This window comes from Taudactylus pleione, unplaced genomic scaffold (assembly GCF_031769625.1).
Source record: "Taudactylus pleione unplaced genomic scaffold, aTauple2 ptg000092l, whole genome shotgun sequence".
Classification (NCBI taxonomy): Eukaryota; Metazoa; Chordata; class Amphibia; order Anura; family Myobatrachidae; genus Taudactylus; species Taudactylus pleione.
This window is the reverse complement of record NW_028284494.1, coordinates 14,616,557-14,635,891: the sequence shown is the minus strand read 5'-3', so window position 1 is coordinate 14,635,891 and position 19,335 is coordinate 14,616,557. Positions and strand designations below refer to the sequence as shown.

Sequence of the window (19,335 nt, the reverse complement as noted above, 5' to 3'; positions counted from 1 at the left end):
TGAGAAGATCCCGTGTGCATGGTGTCGCTTATCTTGTCCCGATTCTGTATGTCTCAATGTTGGGCCATATGATGTACTGGAAGAATTGTTCAAGCAGAGTTTCCCAGCACAATGAAGGTTAACAATCAATATTTTACGGACTATCGATGCTGCTGATGCGTTCATGATCCGTCACGTGACCTGGAAATTGTCAGTGTGCATTGACACCCCGTGCGCTATAGGGATCAATGATCTATATTTCCAGAAACCACATCTTGAACTGAGCACACAATAGGTGCAAAATAAGCACCAGAGTGTGTTTGTCCTAGTGAATTACTGGACTGGCTCTGCATAGACTAAAGGATAAGCTTTAAATAAGATAAAAGATCATTTATTAAAATAAGTAAATACAAATACAGTTATGACCAGTGTCAGGCTGGGGCATAGAGGGCCCATCTGTGATAGGAGCACATGCTTAAGGGGTGTGGTCATTCACCAGAGGGGGTGTGGCCAGCCACCACAGTCGCTTGGCTAACCATTAGGCAAATAGTGGTGTAGTTTCTATAGAAGAAAACCAAGAACCAATATTTTTCAGTGGTCCTGTTCCACAAAATAACTTATCCTCTGAAAAATATAAAAATACAAATGTGTATTAAAAAAAAATAGTTTTATAAGGACTTGAGCTGGCCATGCACCACCAAGCTAGCGACTGGTTTGAACAATATCCTTTAGCGTATGGACCTTCTCAGCTTCAAAACAGCTGGAAAATAGGAGTGATATTCTGGTTATCACTTGTTACTAATCTTAAATGGTGCTCCAACCAATCAACTTACTGTCATTTTTCAAACACATGACAGTTAGGAGATGATTGGTTGGAGCACCATTTAAGATTAGTAACGAGTGATAACAAGAATACCACTCGTTGATACATCTGGGTCATGGTCTGGATCGTTTGGGTTGGTTAGCAAACCTGCCAGATACACCCGACCGTCATCTGACTCCAGGCAGTGAATGGGGATCACCCCCTAACATCGTGCAGTGTATGGAGATAATGCTTTTCCTTGTAGTAATTAAGACAGAACATGGATTGAATACATTTTAAAACATATTTACTATCTGTCGATTTGTTGAAGCTGGCGATTATCGGGACTTGTTAGCATTAATTCCTATTGCGGTTTTCAAAACTATCAGTCAAAGCCAATGATAATAAATATATCACTTAGCCCAATGGTTCCCAAACACCCCTTGCTTTGCCGACCTGGCAGACAGAAAGTCGGCAACTCTGGTTTAAAGTGATATGGAGCAGGTGGGAAGGAGTAATAGCTACCCTGTATTGCAGAGGTTCCCAAACTCGGTCCTCAAGTTACCTCAACAGTCCAGGTTTTAAGGATATCCACAATTGAGCACAGATGGTTGAATCAAATTGCCTGAAGTACTAATTAAGTCGCCTGTGCATGCACATCCTTAAAACCTGGGCTGTTACGGTGCCTTGACCTCCGAGTTGGGGAACACCCGTCTTAGTCTGGCAAAATATTTAATTCTACTTTAGTGACAGAATGAGAGAGAATCACATTCACGGCCAGCTGTTTAAACCTGTTTGGGGCTCATTAGTGTAGTTTGGGGATTTATTCTAATCATTTAAAATAATTAGAAACAGTACCACTGATAAACTAAATTCATTATAGTGCTAATTGTATAAACATGACAGAATGGGTCTATATTATATATTTAATTGGTTTCCGACAATAGATTTGCGCAGTCTATTTGTATTCTGGAAAAAAAAAAGTAAAAGAAACGGTTGTTAGAGACAGACTATCGGTATATAAAACACCTAAGTAAATACAAATTAAGTTTATGTTTGAAATTAATTTTAATTAAATAATTGCAAGATGTCATTTTTTTTTTTTTTAACATGAGTTTTTGACAGTATTAATTACTGTGAACATACTACACTCTGGACCATGTCAGTGCTATCTGATCCAGCCATAGGTTCTGTAAATCACAGCATGGGTGATATGATCCACTCATTACGTCTCAATAACACATGTGGCAAAAGGAGTAGATACATGAGCTCTCTCAGTAAGAGGATTCCTGTTGTATTAAGCGGAAGGTAAGTTGGAATCCTTAACTCCTCTTTCCTCCTCCAATGTTCCTGCGCCACCAAACGAAGCATCTGTCACTCCATCCGGCAAGCTACAGCTAGTGTCACATATTGCAGTCAGAATGAGGAACAGACTTATCCTTCACTTAAGAGAAGGTAGAATTCAAGACAAGAGATTTAAATGCCAAGCACTGAAGTCTCTACAACCTTTACCTCGTTACTTGCTAAGGTGCTGGAAGGTTTATGGGATTAACTTATATTTAGTGTTATTAATTAATTATGTAAATACAAGATAGAAGGTAGAATAAAATATAAGCATAGAAAATAATAAAACGAGTAACTACCGCCTACTGCAACCAACAGTTCTGCTAACACAGAAAATCATTCAGAAGTTGCTCGATGCATGGTATCATATTACTGTGAAAGTCTGACACTCATCGGAAATCACTGAGACTGACCAATATATAAACGGGACCCAAGTTAATTTAAAAAACAAACAAAAGTAACCACACACTTTAATCGTTTACGTATCATGCATACGTTTTATCTCATTTAACTATTTACATATAATACAGCAAAATAATAAAAATTAGACCATTATAGAATGGTTATAATATAACTTTTCTTTCTCTCAGTAAAGCCGCGTATACACTTGCCGATTAAATTGAGTGATTGAACGATAACTATATCGTTATATCGCTCATTAATCGTGCATGAATCAGGCAGTTTAATGTCTAAAACGACCAGAGATGCGCGTTGCCGCTGGTCGTTTTCTACATCAATCATCGACTGAACATGCCGGGTCAATCTGCTGATAACGACAGATTGACCATGTTCAGGGATGAGGGAGGGTGCCTACACTGAACGACTGGTCGTTCAGTGTAGGCACTGCAGGGGAAGAGGAACGACTGTGCGATTACAATGTTGCAATCGTACTGTTGTTCCACTATCTGCTAGTGAATACGCACCTTAAGAGTAATCAGGAATGCAGCTCTCTATCAGCAAAGACTGAAATTGTAAACAATGTAACATATTCATTAATCAATCGCTTTGTGCAGTTTTAAAATAGCACATGGTTGTAGCAAAGGGGTTAAAAATAGCAAATTCCTGTGATAACAACATGGGCCTGTTTCTGTGAGACAATCATTACACACTACTTTGAGATTGATGGAGGGGATGTCTACTTAGAGGTCGATTTTACAACCCTATCAAAATCACCATGAATCACAAAAAAGACTGTAATTGATTGTCCTAAATCTCTTCCCAAGAAGCAGCAGCAGATTTCTATGTATATAAAAAGCGAACTCACCAGCGATGTTTATAATTGTCCAAGGTTTTCCAAGTACCCATTTATTTCAATGGTGAGTCCATGCAGTTGAAATTAATGGCAGCCTTACATTGAAATCAAGAAGCTTTGGGCCTGATTCAGACCCGCTCGCGAGCGCTGAGCGCTCGCAAGCGGGTCGATGGTGCCCTAGTGCGCATGCGCAATACCGGAGGGAGCTCCATCGTGCGCATGCGCGAGACCCGGGGAGCGACTGAGAAGCCGTCGCTCCAGGTCTCGCACAAAAGGGGGTGTGCTGTCGATGTTGATTGACAGCACGCCCCCTTTGGTGGGCGTGCCGGGGGCGTGGCTGCCAGACGGAGGTGTTCCCATGGGAACACCTACCGTCTGGGTCCGGCCCCACTGACATCACTAGTGATGTCAGTGGGAGTGATTTTCGCTCTGATAGAGCCAAAATCACTCCAGGGCTTGCGGTCACCGAGACCCTACCGCAGGGTCTCGTCGCAAGCCTGATGGTCGCGATGGTCTTGACCATCGCGACCATCATCATGGACGCTCGCATAAGCTGTGGGTGGTAACCCACAGCTATGCGAGCGTCCAAGAGGCCGCTCCAAGTTTAGGTAGGAGGGCCCTGATTCAGAGCGAGCGCTCTGGTCAGAGCGTCCGGCTCTGAATCAGGCCCTTTGTCTACTGTAGGTCTGAAATTTGGAAACCTTTCTTGAGTTGTCTGGTTAATTCCAAATGATCCTGCTTTGTTACTTCCCATGACCCCCAAGCTTTAATACATTTTTGTATCACATCTATAGAGATGATGAATATTGAAGGCTTCCACTGCAGTGAGATAAATAATAGTAAGCTTTCAATATTGAGCTAATTCAAAGTGTTAATAAGTTAATTAAGCACATAATGAATCATTTCTGATTCTTTATTAATATGTTGGTAAAGCAATTACTGCTGCTGGGGGGAAATGGGGCAAAAAAAAGCAGGAGCATTGGGAATTCACCTGACAACTCGAAAAGGATTATCAGATGTCACACATTTCTTAACTAGCCCATTTGGCTAGTAATGGAAAAATCCATAGATCGAGCTTCTCACAATCAATTTTATGTGGTAATTGAATATCAGTTGTTTTATTAGCACCCCTTTAAAATACAACAGCATTGAATTGGATGGGCCATTATAGCTACATTTATTTTTTTATCTCAGTGGTTTTGAATCATTAGTTTCTGAAAAAAGTGAGATTTTTTATTTAAAATTAATTTCCAAGATGTATCTACTGTACTACAGTAAATTGATCTTTCATAGATTCCTGTGATCTATATATATCACCGAGAAATCAATGTGTAATGTCTGGCAATTGTTTTTTTTTTTTTTTATGGTTTGAAAACTATTTTTAAGTCGATTCAGTGATTTGGTAATCAACTTAAAAATCGCACACACAAAAAAGTGATTTTCACCATTTCCCCAAACTCAAATACAGATATTTAAAGCTTTTAAAGCTGATGTCATAGCTACACTTCCTATCCATTTAAATGTTTACAATAATCAATACCTTCAATTGTAATTTTTCAGTTTCTCTCAGATTCTTCACCTTTCATTAAAAAAAAAAAAAACAACACAATGTTTCCTCCAAAACATAAGACTTTGCTCTGTGTGGTCAGCCATTTTGTGGCTCATCAAATATTCAACATTTAATAGGAACTACACTATGTAGACAAAAGTAATTGGACACCCCCGCGAAAGCGAAATGCATGCCATTGCACACGAGTTCCAAATGGCCACTAATGTGACGGTTTCAACAAGTACACTACGTAGGGAGGCCCATGCACTTGCAGTTCTGCAGAAACAACAAAATGTTTTTATCAGGACAACAATGCCACCTGTCATGTTTCCAGGGTGACGCTGGAGTGGTATACAGACAATTCGGTAACCGAGATGCACTGGCCAGCTCATAGCCCAGATCTTAACCCCATTGAGAACCTCTGGGACGAATCAGAGTGACGGGGTGCATTCTAGGTCGACTCGACCTTCTTCAGTGTCACAGTTGGTCACTGTACTTAAGGTGGATGTCAGGTTGCGGCCTAGGATCGGCTGTTACTCACCCCAGCACCGGCTTCCCCTGATCCCTCGGGTGGTCAGATGTCTGGTGCAGCGGCGACTGACGCGCTGAGCATTACACCTAGAATCATATGGACATCCATGACTACCCTTTACCCAACGGTAGCATGATGGTGGACAGCTGACGCTATCCACCAATGATCTGCTACCTCAGGGTATAAAACCAGTCTCAGGACAGCAGGAAGTTGCCTGTGCAATGTTGTCGCTACCTTGTGTATACTTGCCGTCACCTCGTTCCAGGTTCCCTTAACATGATACTCTCGAGTCTTCAAGTGCCATCTCCTTGTGCAACAGTGCATCTGAACATCTTGCCTGTGTGCCATACAAGTACTATTGTCCTTGTGCAGCAGTGCCTCAAAACACCTTGCCTGCGTGCAGCTACAAGTGCCACCTCTTTGTTCAACAGTGCATCAAAAACACTTTACCTGTGTACAAATACTAATACCAACTCCTTGTGCAGCTGTACTTCTTCCTGAAGTATATCTTTTGGGCCATCGTTGTATTTTCTCTATTCCTGTGGGTATCGGATACCTAACCAAATGGCCGCGACCTGCCTGCTGGGTGCAGGTTAAACCCATAGCCCGCTTGGAGGGGTCACTGGTGAACACCTCCCAGCGGGTTAGACTCCTCGCCTTTGGTCAGGTCTCGCCAACATCTGATATTCATGGATGAGGAGATTGTAAATACAGGCCCCACACCTCCGATTTCTCCCTCAACTCGGGACCTCAGTTTTCACCCCCTCAGTAGAGGATTTCCCAAAGTCAAACGTGACAGTGGAATGGGAAAAGATACCGCCTGCCGTTGTCCAGGAACTTGTGGACAGTTTGCCAAGTAAGGTGTCTACAGTAATCACTGCACGTGGAGGACCTACAAAGTACTGATGTCAAAATCTTTTTGCTGTCAGTGATTTATCACTTTTGACTACATAGTGTAGTCACATCACAAAGATATAAGGAAAAATAGGCTCTTTTGTCTCAATGGTGCCACTAGTTTCATTCTAATAATAACAATTATTGAACAGTAATGCAAAAAAAATAAACATTTAAAGCTTTCTTGGTTAGCACATTCTATGAAATGTTCACCGCACTTTAGGTAATTAAAATGCTCATTTCACTAAATCATAATTAGTTGTTGTTTGTTGCTTTAAACTTCAACATTAAGCATCCATAATTATTACTTAAAAGCCCCTGCACAGTAAATATTTAAGTGAGATAGTGCTATGTCTTATTACAGCCGCTGTTGACACATCCATTTGCTAATGATTCATGATGTTTATGGAATTCCATTCAATTACTGACTAGCTAAGAAATAAAACATGCACTTGGGCTGTAAATAAGGTCATCATTTCAATGACGTGCCAGAGTCACTATGTGTCCTTGAGGAGCTGAAGGCAGCCATCTTTGATTTGTGAGGTCATTTGTGATGGTGGATGGTAAAAACATGCCTCTTTCTGCCTCACCTTGACCTCGGATCTTAGCATCAGTCTAGGAAGTGTTTGCTAGAATCCTCTGCAAGATGCTGAAGTTCAGCTTGACTGCAGTCAGAAATTACATCTCAAATTAAAGAGACATTAGCTTTTAAATGCTGTTGCAAATGTTAAATAAGACTTCTCTCCTGTGGCAGCTGTGAACTGACAATAGTTTAATAAAAAATAAAAAACTTGGTATAATGTTGTTGATGTACTCTTGTATATTTCTGTACAAATCTATGCTCTCAAGTACAGGGTTTTTATAGCCCCTGTAAAGTGTGTTAGATTTTTAGTAACTGCCTTATAATGTGTGTTCGTTCATCCAAAGCACCTCCTAATCTTATGCCGGGTACACACTGGAGTGATGTTGTTCCGATTTGGAAAAATCGGAACGACAAATCGTGCATATCATGCAATGTCTTTGCACGATATGCGCGCTCCCACGGTCGCATGCGATGACGACAGGTTTGATGTCCTGCACATCATACGATATCGCATGCAGCGCCATGCATGTTAATGAAGGACGGAATGAGTGATTGCTACATCCTTAATTAATCGCTGCAGGGTGTCCCTGGACATCGGCACGGTCGTCGGTCGCACAAGTGTGTACCCAACTTACATTTATGTAAAGACAAATTGATAGATTCAATAGTATATTTAGACCTGTAACAGACAGGTTAAATAAAAATACATTAGGGTTTAGGTCAATGGTTCCCAAACCTTTTTGAATCACGGCACCCTAGAGTATCTGCATTTTTTTCATGGCACTTCTAGGCTAAAAGTTTCCTATTGAGAGAGTCTACAAATTTTTTGTTAAATGAAGTAAATTTGACCTATTTTTTATCCTTAGGTTCAATTATGTGAGGTAGACATGGTTGGGATTCTGTTTGTCCACATATTTTATGCTCGGTAGCCACCAGTTCTGATTTTATCTATCACATGGACCATAAATAGTTTCATTTGGTCTGGATTCACCAACCAGAGGCACCCCTGCAAGTGCCCCAAGGCGCCCCAGGGGGCCATGGCATCCAGTTTGGGAACTTCTAGTTTATGTATAAGACAGTCATCAGGATAGGGACAACACACACACAAAAAGGTTCAGTCAAGGCACTTTAAAATGCGTTTGTAGTGTGATATTTTTGCCTAAATTCGCATTGCAATTTAGGAAATATCACAGGCATTTATTAAAAATCCCTTGCAGGGACAGAGCTTGAGATAAAGCTCTGTACCGCGAAGCCCCTCTGCAATCTTTTCACTCTATTTTTTGGAAAAAATACAGTGAGAAGGTGCCCGCGAATGCGCCAAACTTGCCTAACCCCCACATGGCCGTGACCCCCCTTGTGATCCCCCGCGACTTCCCCCCCTTACTTACACTTACCTTCGGTCATCGGTGCTCCGGTGAGGTCCTCTGCACTGTGACCACTGTGGTCTGTTTAGACCACAAAGCTGATCACTGGGGCCCGGCTCTGCCTGTTAGAGCAGAACAGGAGTTGGGGAACTGGGGGAAACCCTGGATAATGCCATCTGAAGGTGGCGTTATTATCACAGGGCTTCCCTCTGTATTTTTTCACATTTTATTTTTAGTAACTCTGACCAGATCACATTTCCCATTACAATTATGGGAAATGCGATCGGCTTACTAAAAATATGTGATAATTAGGGTTTGCAGTGGCATTTTTACGAATTCTACTCCAATTGCCCTTTAGTAGATTTATATTAAACAAAAATAATGCTAAAAGAGTGTGATAATGCCCTTTTGACTTTATTTTAGTAGAAATAATATTAATAAATAGAGCCCTTTAGACTAACAAAATTAAGATTAGTTTAGGGGGATGCTACAAATCACTGAAAGCAATTGCACGCTTCTATAATGTATTTTAAAATACAGTATAAGCTTTAAATCGCAATAAAAATAACAAGCGTCCTCCAGAGTGACCATAGGTCAAATCTTATGCTAAATTTTCCAAAACACGTTGGGGAATTTAAAAAAAATCAGTGAACAGTTTCTGAGAGTATACGATCCAGGCATACCATGGGAAAAAAAAACAATCAACAGTATACTGTACTGCAGAAGTTTGCGTGCAATACCTAAATGCATACATATTATTTAAATCTATGATGGACCCAAAACTTTACCATTTCCTTTTATAAAACATCCATTTTACTTTTCCTCTCATTGCCATTGATATTACCATAATATAATTAGCTGACTAAATAAAGCCCACTCTGCAAGGTCACTTGCTGTCTTGGGGTTTCCCGCATGATAAGAAAGGAAGTAACGGGTTCCAATCAGAGCTAATATTGTAGATACCAGGTTTTGTCTACTGGTAACACATGCAAGTACAACACATGTACAGCAGATGTGATATACAGTACGCTGCTGAATGTCATCAATTGACTAAAGGCTCGAGTTTCAGATCTGTTGAATGAATTAGCTTCCAACATAGAAAGAATCTGCACTTTGTCTTCTAGATCCGGCGCCATTAATCCTGCGGAGACGTAACAACAGCAGCATTACTGTGTAATCTGTTATGTCCCTGAATAAGTGACACCTCACCTGCGCTATATAACTTGTAGTAGAGGGTTGATTGGTGCATCTGTGCACGTTAATTAACAGCAAGGAAGCCTGGAGAGAATACTGGATGCAAACTGTGCTCTGTCATGTAGTCATACAGCTTTGTCCAATCAGCTTCTGATGCCAAGAGAAGTAATGTTAATGGTGCAGGTGCATATATGTCTGTGCTCTAGATTACATGTTCTAGTTGATATATGGTTGTGTTCTAGATGATATGTGTCTGTGCTCTAGATTACTGTATTTATAGGTATGTGTTTCAGATGATATATGTCTGTTTTAGATTATGGGCCTATATGACTATTTTAGATTACATTTGTCTGTGATACTGTATGTCTCCTAGGTGTTCTAAATAATATGTGTCTGTGTTCTAGATGATACTGGGATCGCACTTTGCGCTATAGCGTATCTTTTAGGTGCTATAGGCAGCGAGGGACGCAGTTCTGAAAAATGAGTGGGTCCCGCAGGATGCGCTGTGTTGAACCTATATGCTTTGGATGTGTGTGCCCCAGCCAATAGCAATCCTGCAGTTTTTCCCCATCCAATCACCGCCTAAGGACTCCCTCCTGGGTGCATATGCTATGAGACTGCTGGCCGATGACGGTCTGTGCTTCGCACTGGCTAACCTCGCCATCCTGATCGTGGGTTTGTCCACCAATCACTGGTATGAAATGGATGCGCAGTGGCACCACGACTGCTGCAGGAAACTGGGGGGCAAACGGAATGACCAAGCTACACGTTATACACCTGCCTTTCCGAGGGAGGCATCTTTAGAGCAGAGCCACCCACAGGTGGGAGCCGCCGCTGCCCAGGGAGATCTGCTTCATCTCCAGAGTGGGCTAGCCACCTTTGAGCAGTGGAGAAGAGCGACACATGGAGGCCTGGGTTGTTCCAGCCTGGCCCTGGATTCCCAGTGCAGCCACCGCTTCAACTCCATGGTCTCTGGAGGAAATGCCAACAGGAGGGCTTCAGCATGGACACAGATGAGCTGATCTTAAAAATATTGGGGGGAAGCACTGTATCCTGAGCACTGATGAGGGGGGTCATGTGGCAATATTGGAGTTCCTATGAGCTGCCCCCTGGCCTGGCAGTATTGGGTACCAATCACCTGCCCCCTTGGCCTGGCAATATTAGAGTACTTATTTCCTGACCCTTGGTCTGACAATATTGGGGTATGGGGTTCAGTAAAAGAGGGTCTGGGATAACCCAGCACTAGGGTAGGGCTGAGACTACAATATGGAAAAGGTCAGGGCTGATCATGTATCTAACCAGGTACTTTGGCATATTGGGACATATCAATGTAGTGTAGTATATTAGTGTATTGGCCCATCATAAAGCTGACTCTTATACTATGCATTGTACAGGGCTGGGGGTTTTGTGTAATCCAATGGCATAGATAGCTCATGGCTAACCCCCACCTTGCCCCAACTTCTATCTACCCATATCCCCTCCCTAACACTGCCCCCCCTACTGGAAAACATGCACTGTTAGGTTTCCAATAGGACAGTGTTTGAGAAACTACAGTATATATCTTTATCGGATTACATAACACAATAGAGTACAGTACTGCTGGCTTTTCAGGTTGTATAATAGGTCTTAGTGAGTCTTAAATGCCCACGTAACTATTTTACATGCATAAAAGTGGATGTGCAGCTTTAAAATAAAATGATTCAGTTTTTAGCCTTCGGTTCAATCTTTAAACATTTGACCCCTACACTGCGCAGTAACATTTGTAATTTAGTTGGACTGTGTTGCACTATTACTCTGGTTAGTGAAGGTTAATAGGGGGGTCATTAATACTCTCTGATAAGTAGGGAAAGATGATCTGTAGCCATGAATAAAACACGGCATATGTTGGCTAAATACCTGTATGGGTATTAAGGGGGTTGAGGGGAATTGTAATTTGACAATTTCCTGTGAATTTTGCAGCAGTATTTATAGCAGCACAACCAGTCTGCGGCTTGAAATTCCATGGCAAATAAAGAATTAAAAATCATTGTTCATTAAGTATCCCCGGATAAGTATGTTTTTAAGAAAATAGTATGATATGTCTAGGTCAAATCTGAGTAACTTAAGGTGCAAATGACAGATCTTAGGCTCAAGACAGTATACAGGCCTGGGAAAGTGAACTTGCAGTAGTTAGAGAGCACGACAGCATAAAATGAAAGGCTCTGCACCTGGCGAGCGGTTCAATAGATGTAAGCCCTTACAAACCTATAATGACCGCTTATGGAGAAAGCAATGGGATTACAAAATTAGCATAATTTGCTGCACTGAAAGATGACGGATATAATGATCAGCATGCCTTACCGAAATGATCTGACAGATGGATTGTCTATATACAGAAGAAAATTATTACAACTGCATGCAAGCTCAAACATATGCAATCATCCAGAGTTTAAATTACATGATCAAGTTGCAGTAGACGTAAAATCTGAAGTCTTCGGTAATCAGAAATGATCTTTTTAATGGACATGGAAATAATCTTGGCTACATGCACTTGCAACGATCTGTGGCCATTAAACAGGATGGCAAAAAGTTCGGCAAAGTAGTTATCTAATATACAATGTGAGGATGGAATTAATTGCTTCCAAATAAACGTGAAACAAGCTACAGTATACAATTTTGATTAAACGGATTATAGCTAAAGATATGAACAAACTCCAGTTCTTTAACATTTACCACTTCATTTAAAGTCCCTGTAAGCCAGAAAATCCATCCTGCGACAAGACCAGCGGAACTGACACAGATATGCGCAAGGTACGATCACGTAACAAACAACCACTCTTAGCCTCTGTCAGTAACTGAGAAAAGCAGTCAGCACTAACGGGCTGCATGGCATGATCAGTGTGATAAAAAATCTCACTGACCTTCTCCATGCCAGCCACTGGGGCCAACCAGCTGCCAAATGCCAGTAGCGGAAATGAGAGGGTGCCAGTGTCAGTTTAATCATCACATGACTATCTGCATTCAGCATATTATAGCAAACCATATTTCTATTAAACATAGAGAAAGTAACACCAATCAGGCAAGCTACCTAAAGACTTGGTTGCAGTCATCTTGAAATGTTTCAACCTACTTCCAATTACTTTTTTTGTGTGACAAGTTTAGAACATTAGCAGAATTTTTAATCATACCACAAATGATGAAAAAAATAAACGGCCCTGTGCTTTTTACTAGTTCCATGTGCTTAATAACAGGGACAGCATTTCATTTAGATCAGCAGGCACACATTATTGTATTATCGGGAAACACTTTATTTCCACATGGGGGACATCAAATCAAATTTCAAAGTAGATGCATTTGCAGAATGAAACCCATTTTGGAAGGCATTGATATCCATTATTATTGTCTGTGTTCTGATTCAGCAAATGCCGTCCAATTTAAAGGATTGTGAGTACTTTTTGTGCAGTGTTGCTGCTCAATAGTAAATAACATCAGATGCTTTTGACCCTGAAATGGGTAATTAAGCAGCCAACAACTATTGGTACATGGGTCTCTACAAGTCATTCTGAGCCTAGCACAAGTGATTATCACTATTACGGTAAATGCTACACGAAAGTAGTGAAAAAGAACTGGATTTTTCAAAATTAATATTTAAGCATTATTTAAAAACAAATGTACCAAGACAATCATACATTCTGCTATATGTCAGACCATAATGTACAGGTTTACTAGTACAACAAATAATACAAAATCTGCACATTATCTATTTTGTTATACTCTTTAGCTATAAACCTTTTGCTACCTTACATATTAAAAAATACACTCTTACAATACTGTAGGCCTTTCTGGAAGTAAAATGCTTAAGTCCTTAAACACACTTTTCTTACAGCACTGTTAGAACTGTTACACTCTTTTCTTACAGCACTGTTAGAACTGTTACACTCTTTTATTACAGCACTGTTAGAACTGTTACACTCTTTTATTACAGCACTGTTACACTCTTATTACAGCACTGTTAGAACTGTTACACTCTTTTATTACAGCACTGTTACACTCTTTTATTACAGCACTGTTAGAACTGTTACACTCTTTTATTACAGCACTGTTACACTCTTATTACAGCACTGTTAGAACTGTTACACTCTTTTATTACAGCACTGTTAGAACTGTTACACTCTTTTATTACAGCACTGTTAGAACTGTTACACTCTTTTATTACAGCACTGTTACACTCTTTTATTACAGCACTGTTAGAACTGTTACACTCTTTTATTACAGCACTGTTACACTCTTATTACAGCACTGTTAGAACTGTTACACTCTTTTATTACAGCACTGTTAGAACTGTTACACTCTTTTATTACAGCACTGTTACACTCTTTTATTACAGCACTGTTAGAACTGTTACACTCTTTTATTACAGCACTGTTACACTCTTATTACAGCACTGTTAGAACTGTTACACTCTTTTATTACAGCACTGTTAGAACTGTTACACTCTTTTATTACAGCACTGAACTGTAGCAAGGAATATCCAGTGACTACACAGCTGAGTTTCCCCTTCCAGCACCATGGACAGTTACATGACTTATCCTGATACTGCAGGAGTTTCTGCAGCCCAATCAGCTTACTTTGTTTCTAGTATTCATAACTTACTTGTAGGTGCAAGTTTAATATGAAACCACACAGTGCTCTACAAAACTACAATAAACAAAGTTAATCAAATGAGAAAGGTTAGAATAAGAAACAAACAAAATTGGGGTCTCTGGCCAAAGACCTTAATAGCCCATTGTGAATATTTACCGATTATCTATCTATCTATCTATCTATCTATCTATCTATCTATCTATCTATCTATCTCTCAGCAGTTACAACTATTAGTTGTAGCCAGAATATTAATTTATTACGTTTCTTATATAGCGCAGCATATTCTGTTGCGCTTTACAATTGGAGACATTAATAGAACAAAACTGGGTAATAACAGACAGATATATAGGTAGGAAGGCCCTGCTCGCAAGCTAATATATTTAGTGAGCCATCTTGCTAGTTTCAAAATATTCACATTGAACAGTTAAAAATATCCCACTCTCTCTCTCTCTGCATAAAGTCAAACTATGGTAAATTGAGTGTATTCACATTAGCCATCTCCAGACATGTACTGAGAGGTGGTGTTCTCTAGCAGTTTCTCATTGTGCATTTTGGTGATATAACTGACATTATAACACGAGGTGGTGTTCTCTAGCAGTTTCTCATTGTGCATTTTGGTGATATAACTGACATTATAACACTATACAGTTATAGCAATAGGTATAGTACTTCTGTGTTACGCTTACACACAAGCATGGTCTAATTTCAAGGTCATGGTGCCAACGAGTCTATAAATCACTCCCTGCACATATAGGTCGTCTCTGAAACTGCTATTTTTTATTTTTGTTTGCACTGAGACTCCCCTCCCCTCCTTACCTGTCAACCAACTCTCTGTACTGTACATGCTAATGAGTAGAACGTTGCCACATTCCTCTATAGAACGTTGCCAGGTTCCAACGAACGTTGGCAAGTAACACTATATACTTTACCCCAATGCCCTTTACTAAATAGACACATATGAGAGTAACTGAGGGTGGACATGTACTCCAATTATTTCTCTGAACTATGAGAGTGCTAGATGTCTCCATGCCTGAATGAAGTTCTAATAAAGTTGCTGCAGTGCTGAGTTCTCTCTGTGTTATAGCAGATGGCTAGGAGCTGACCACACACAGACACATACAGTATATACACGGTCACACACAGGCATAATTCAACAGCTTGGCACTCATGCCCATACAAAGTCACTGCACACTACTTGCTGTGGCATCTGCCACCCAGTAGCAGCCATGCATGGTAAGGATTACTGGAGGTAGGTTACCTGAAATCACTGTAGGGATGTATGATCCAAACGCCTGCAGTTTTAACCCTTTCCTGCTCTTTCTCCACTGCCTTTTGGCTACCAAACATGCGGAGGGAGAATTTATTGACCCCCGGCTGCATCAGGGAGCTGAACTGCCTCTGCATGAATCCATGGGGCCGGCTGGGCCCCTCCGCATCTTCAAAGCCCACCACGGGGTCCTCGCCGTCCGTTTTGAAGCAGACAGAGTTACCATGCTCCTTGACGCTGGCACTGCTGGCAGTCAGACTTTTCTCTGCTTTCCCCTGCAATACGTTGTTGCCCTCGTCCCTGCTGTTAGACGATGAGTTTAATTTGCTTTCCATGCTGAGGGGATCGGGGTGCAGCCAGGAGGAATGGGGAGGGGGGGGAGATGTAGAGAAGCAGCAGACTGGGCTCAGTGGTCTTCCACCTCTCCTGCTCTCATCTGATGCCCTTCAGGAGCTCAGCCCTATCTCCTCTGCAGCTGCTGCTGGAGCCCAGGCTGGCAGCGCTCTCTGCTGCCCCCTGCCGGTCACTGCCCGTCCTTCTAGTCGCTTACTATATACCTGGTGACATTGAGCTCAGTCCTTGAAAATACATAGCTGCTTTTATCCCTGACGGCGGCTCCCAAAATTTGAGCATCATGGACTGCTGTATGTTTAAGAAAAAAAAACACAGTAACAATAAAAATATTATAAGAATATATTGGTTATTGGCCTCGATTGATGTTGCATTAATACTGCTTTTCTAAGTGTCATCTATCCTTAGAAGTAAATTTATCAACATAATCGTGTGTGAGGGTGGAGCAGAAAATGATAAAACCAGTATCTTTAGCCTGTGAAGGGGAAACACCGGGCACTGGCCAAATAAATCAATATAATTGCTGGGGGGGGGGGGGGGGGGGGGGTTGTGCTTGTGTGTTGTTGAAAGTTGGTGATCACTTTTGTCAGTTGTCCTATTTTATATGGACTACTGTTAGTGCTTTATTGGAAACCCAAGATGCTGTTTATTGCAGAGTATGTCGATTGACAAAGAAGCTAGTTACATGTATGGCATTTTTATCTGATTTACATGTATGGTTTGTCTATATCTGACTATCCATCCCTCGCCATAATATTTATATATACACTGTGTGTATATATATATATATATATATATATATATATATACGAAATTATATGCATATGTGTTCATCTATCTCTATACACGACACACACATCCTGCAAGGCTTTATTGACCTGTAGCACTTTAGCAAGATCTTAGAACTATAGAAGGAAACAGATCATATATATCTATATTTAGGATAAATGTCTACACACAAAATACACGTTTATACAACATACCGGTGCTTATAGATAAGAGTTATGCAACATGTTGCTGTGGGGGAACTACAAGTGTCAGCATGCCCTGCCAGTCTCCGAAGCGTCATTTACTTCTTTAGCGTTATTACTTTTCCAGCTACTTCTTAGAAGCGGCGCTGAGGAAATACTGTACATCCTCATGTTACATGCAAGGTATATGAGGCAGCAGCATTACTCTAATTCACATTAACAGTGTATATAACAGGTTATGCACATTATAATGTGAAAGGTCCACACTGCGCAATGCAGATCCCCTGTGCAATATACTGTAACTGCCTGGCATTTCCAACATACATGAATCTGTCTGAGTCATTTTAGGTTTCAGTGTGCTCTCTCCTCTCATCCCCATCCCCCTTCAGGATGACAGCAGAATTTATTAGTAGCAGCCTGGATTCTCTGCCTGTACTTAGCAGGGCTGCAATTAGCAGCGAGATTGCCTTCATTTACCTAGCATTACAAAGCAGCTCCGGTGTTGCAAAGGTCTGAGCAGCAAGGTCAGCCATGGGTGCAAACTGCAGACTACATTAACAATAAAATGCATGCAGGAAGCCTTATGAATTGATGTGTTGCATGCATCATGTAGCGTATGTAGGAAACACAGGTCGTTTAGTGGCAGGTGAAAGCCACACAGGCCAATAGACTGTTTCGGCTGTTGCATAAAAGGGTCATTTTCAATGCAGTCCTTTTGCATTTGCTTCTAACAGCCTTGATGTAGCAACAGTAGGTGGTGGGCGAATGGTAATATACATTACATTGGCAACTGGCAATGCAACACATCCTCCCATTGGCTGCTGGTTTATTAGCTGGTGCTGATAAATACTGTGCAGTAGAAAATGTATTAGGGGGGTTTATACAGCTCACTGCAAGTGTTCTGCTCCATGCCATGATAAAAAGAACATTATTGTGTTCCAGCTATAGACAACAGAAGCCCAGCTTTCTTTACAAGTATGCAATGTGGTCGTGCACAGACAATACTGTGTATTGCCTGCTTCTTGTACCTGCTGGGGCACTCTCTGATTCACGTTGTCACATCCCACTGCTTAGCTCTATTATACATGCCAATCACAGTGCTGCTAATACTGTCTACAAGCTGGAGAGGTGTGAGAGGCCAGCTGTTATTGGCTATCAGTTGGGGTTTGTGATTGTGTGAGGACTGGAATGCTTCTGCAGTGTCAGAGTGTTATTGGGTGTATAATTCGCTGGGACTGAAAGGGTTAAATCAAATCCATTTGGTCTGCGGAGATGTGAAATGCAGATATTTCTACAGTTCTGTCCAGTGATTGTCAGGGCTGTGGGTAAAACATATCAGAGGAATGGATTTTCAGCTCTGGACATGTTCTGGAATAGGGATTACTTACAGACCCTCCAACATGATCCGTTCCATCAGGTACAAAATGCTCTGCTCCTGGATTTATGATTGCAGACACCTGTGTTGAAACATCCTTCTCATCCATTAACTAGTTCAACACAGGTGACTACAATCATACATTACTGCAGGAGGGAAGTCCAGGAGCAGAGCACTTTGTACCTGACGGAAGGGGTCATGTTGGAGGATCTGTACTTATTCAATTGATATAATACATTTCCAAAACTGATAATCGATGAATAGATCTGGGGAGATGGGCGCCAACTCATTCTGCTGGTGTGGTCACGGTGTGGTTTGGGAAGAGCTGGGAATTCTTATGAGGAAACGTTCACTACCAAATGTAAAATGAGGCGAATATTCCGTGTAGCTGCTTTTCAAAATGTTGTTTATCTGTATGTACAAGTCATTTAGTAGTCCTGACAACTTACAATTATATTCACAGTGTGATTCTCATGACTTAATCAACAGTGCAAAATTTACTCTAACATGTTACAGTATAAAGTCTAGTTAATGTGCCATGCTTTACCTCTATGTGACTATTATTACTTTTATTAACAGTTACTTACAGTATAAAGCACAGCATATTAGGTTTAATATGCCTCATGTTTAATATGATGCAAATATTTTTCTTATTGCGTCATAAAAGTAAATATCTCTTTCATAAAAACAGCTGTATAAAAGTACTATGTACATCAAACTCGACTGTTCATACTTCATATGTATCCCAAAGTACACCACATGCTGGATAACTGCATAGGACGCGTTGCTGAGATGGATGCAAGTTACGCAAAAAACCCTCCGTGTTTAAATTGGTATATTTCTGCCCATATGTTAAGTCATATGCATTGTAACATTTGCCTGCAAAGTAGTGTGTGCGCCTGGATTACACTAGACCAGTGGCTCTCAAACTCTGTCCTCAGGACCCCACACAGGTCATGTTTTCCAGGTCACCCAGCAGGTGCACAGGTGTATTCATTACTCACTGACTAATTTTGAAAGATCCACAGGTGGAGATAATTGTTTCACTTGTGATTCTGTGAGGAGACCTGGAAAACATGCACTGTTTGGGGTCCTGAGGACCGAGTTTGAGAATCTGTGCGCTAGACCAGAGGTTCCCAAAGGCAGTTCTCGAGGCACCCCAACAGTTCAGGTTTTAGAGTTATCCATGGTTGAGCACAGATGGTTAAATCAAATTGACTGAGGTACTAATCTGTGGTCAAGAATGATTAGCCTT

General features: G+C 41.0%; 1 protein-coding gene across 1 annotated transcript in view; it reads right to left on the bottom strand.

Moving 5' to 3' along the window:
• HCN1 (hyperpolarization activated cyclic nucleotide gated potassium channel 1) overlaps nucleotides 1-18,151 on the bottom strand; it is a 478,812-nt gene extending 460,661 nt beyond the window's left edge. Inside the window, exons 1-2 of the mRNA XM_088469496.1 lie at nucleotides 18,094-18,151; nucleotides 15,375-16,025 (exon numbers count right to left, since the gene is read on the bottom strand). Coding sequence (XP_088325622.1) covers nucleotides 15,375-15,718 — 344 coding nt within the window. The 5' untranslated portion in view covers nucleotides 15,719-16,025; nucleotides 18,094-18,151. The remainder of the gene's footprint in view (nucleotides 1-15,374; nucleotides 16,026-18,093) is intronic.
• Nucleotides 18,152-19,335: the final 1,184 nt, after the last annotated feature.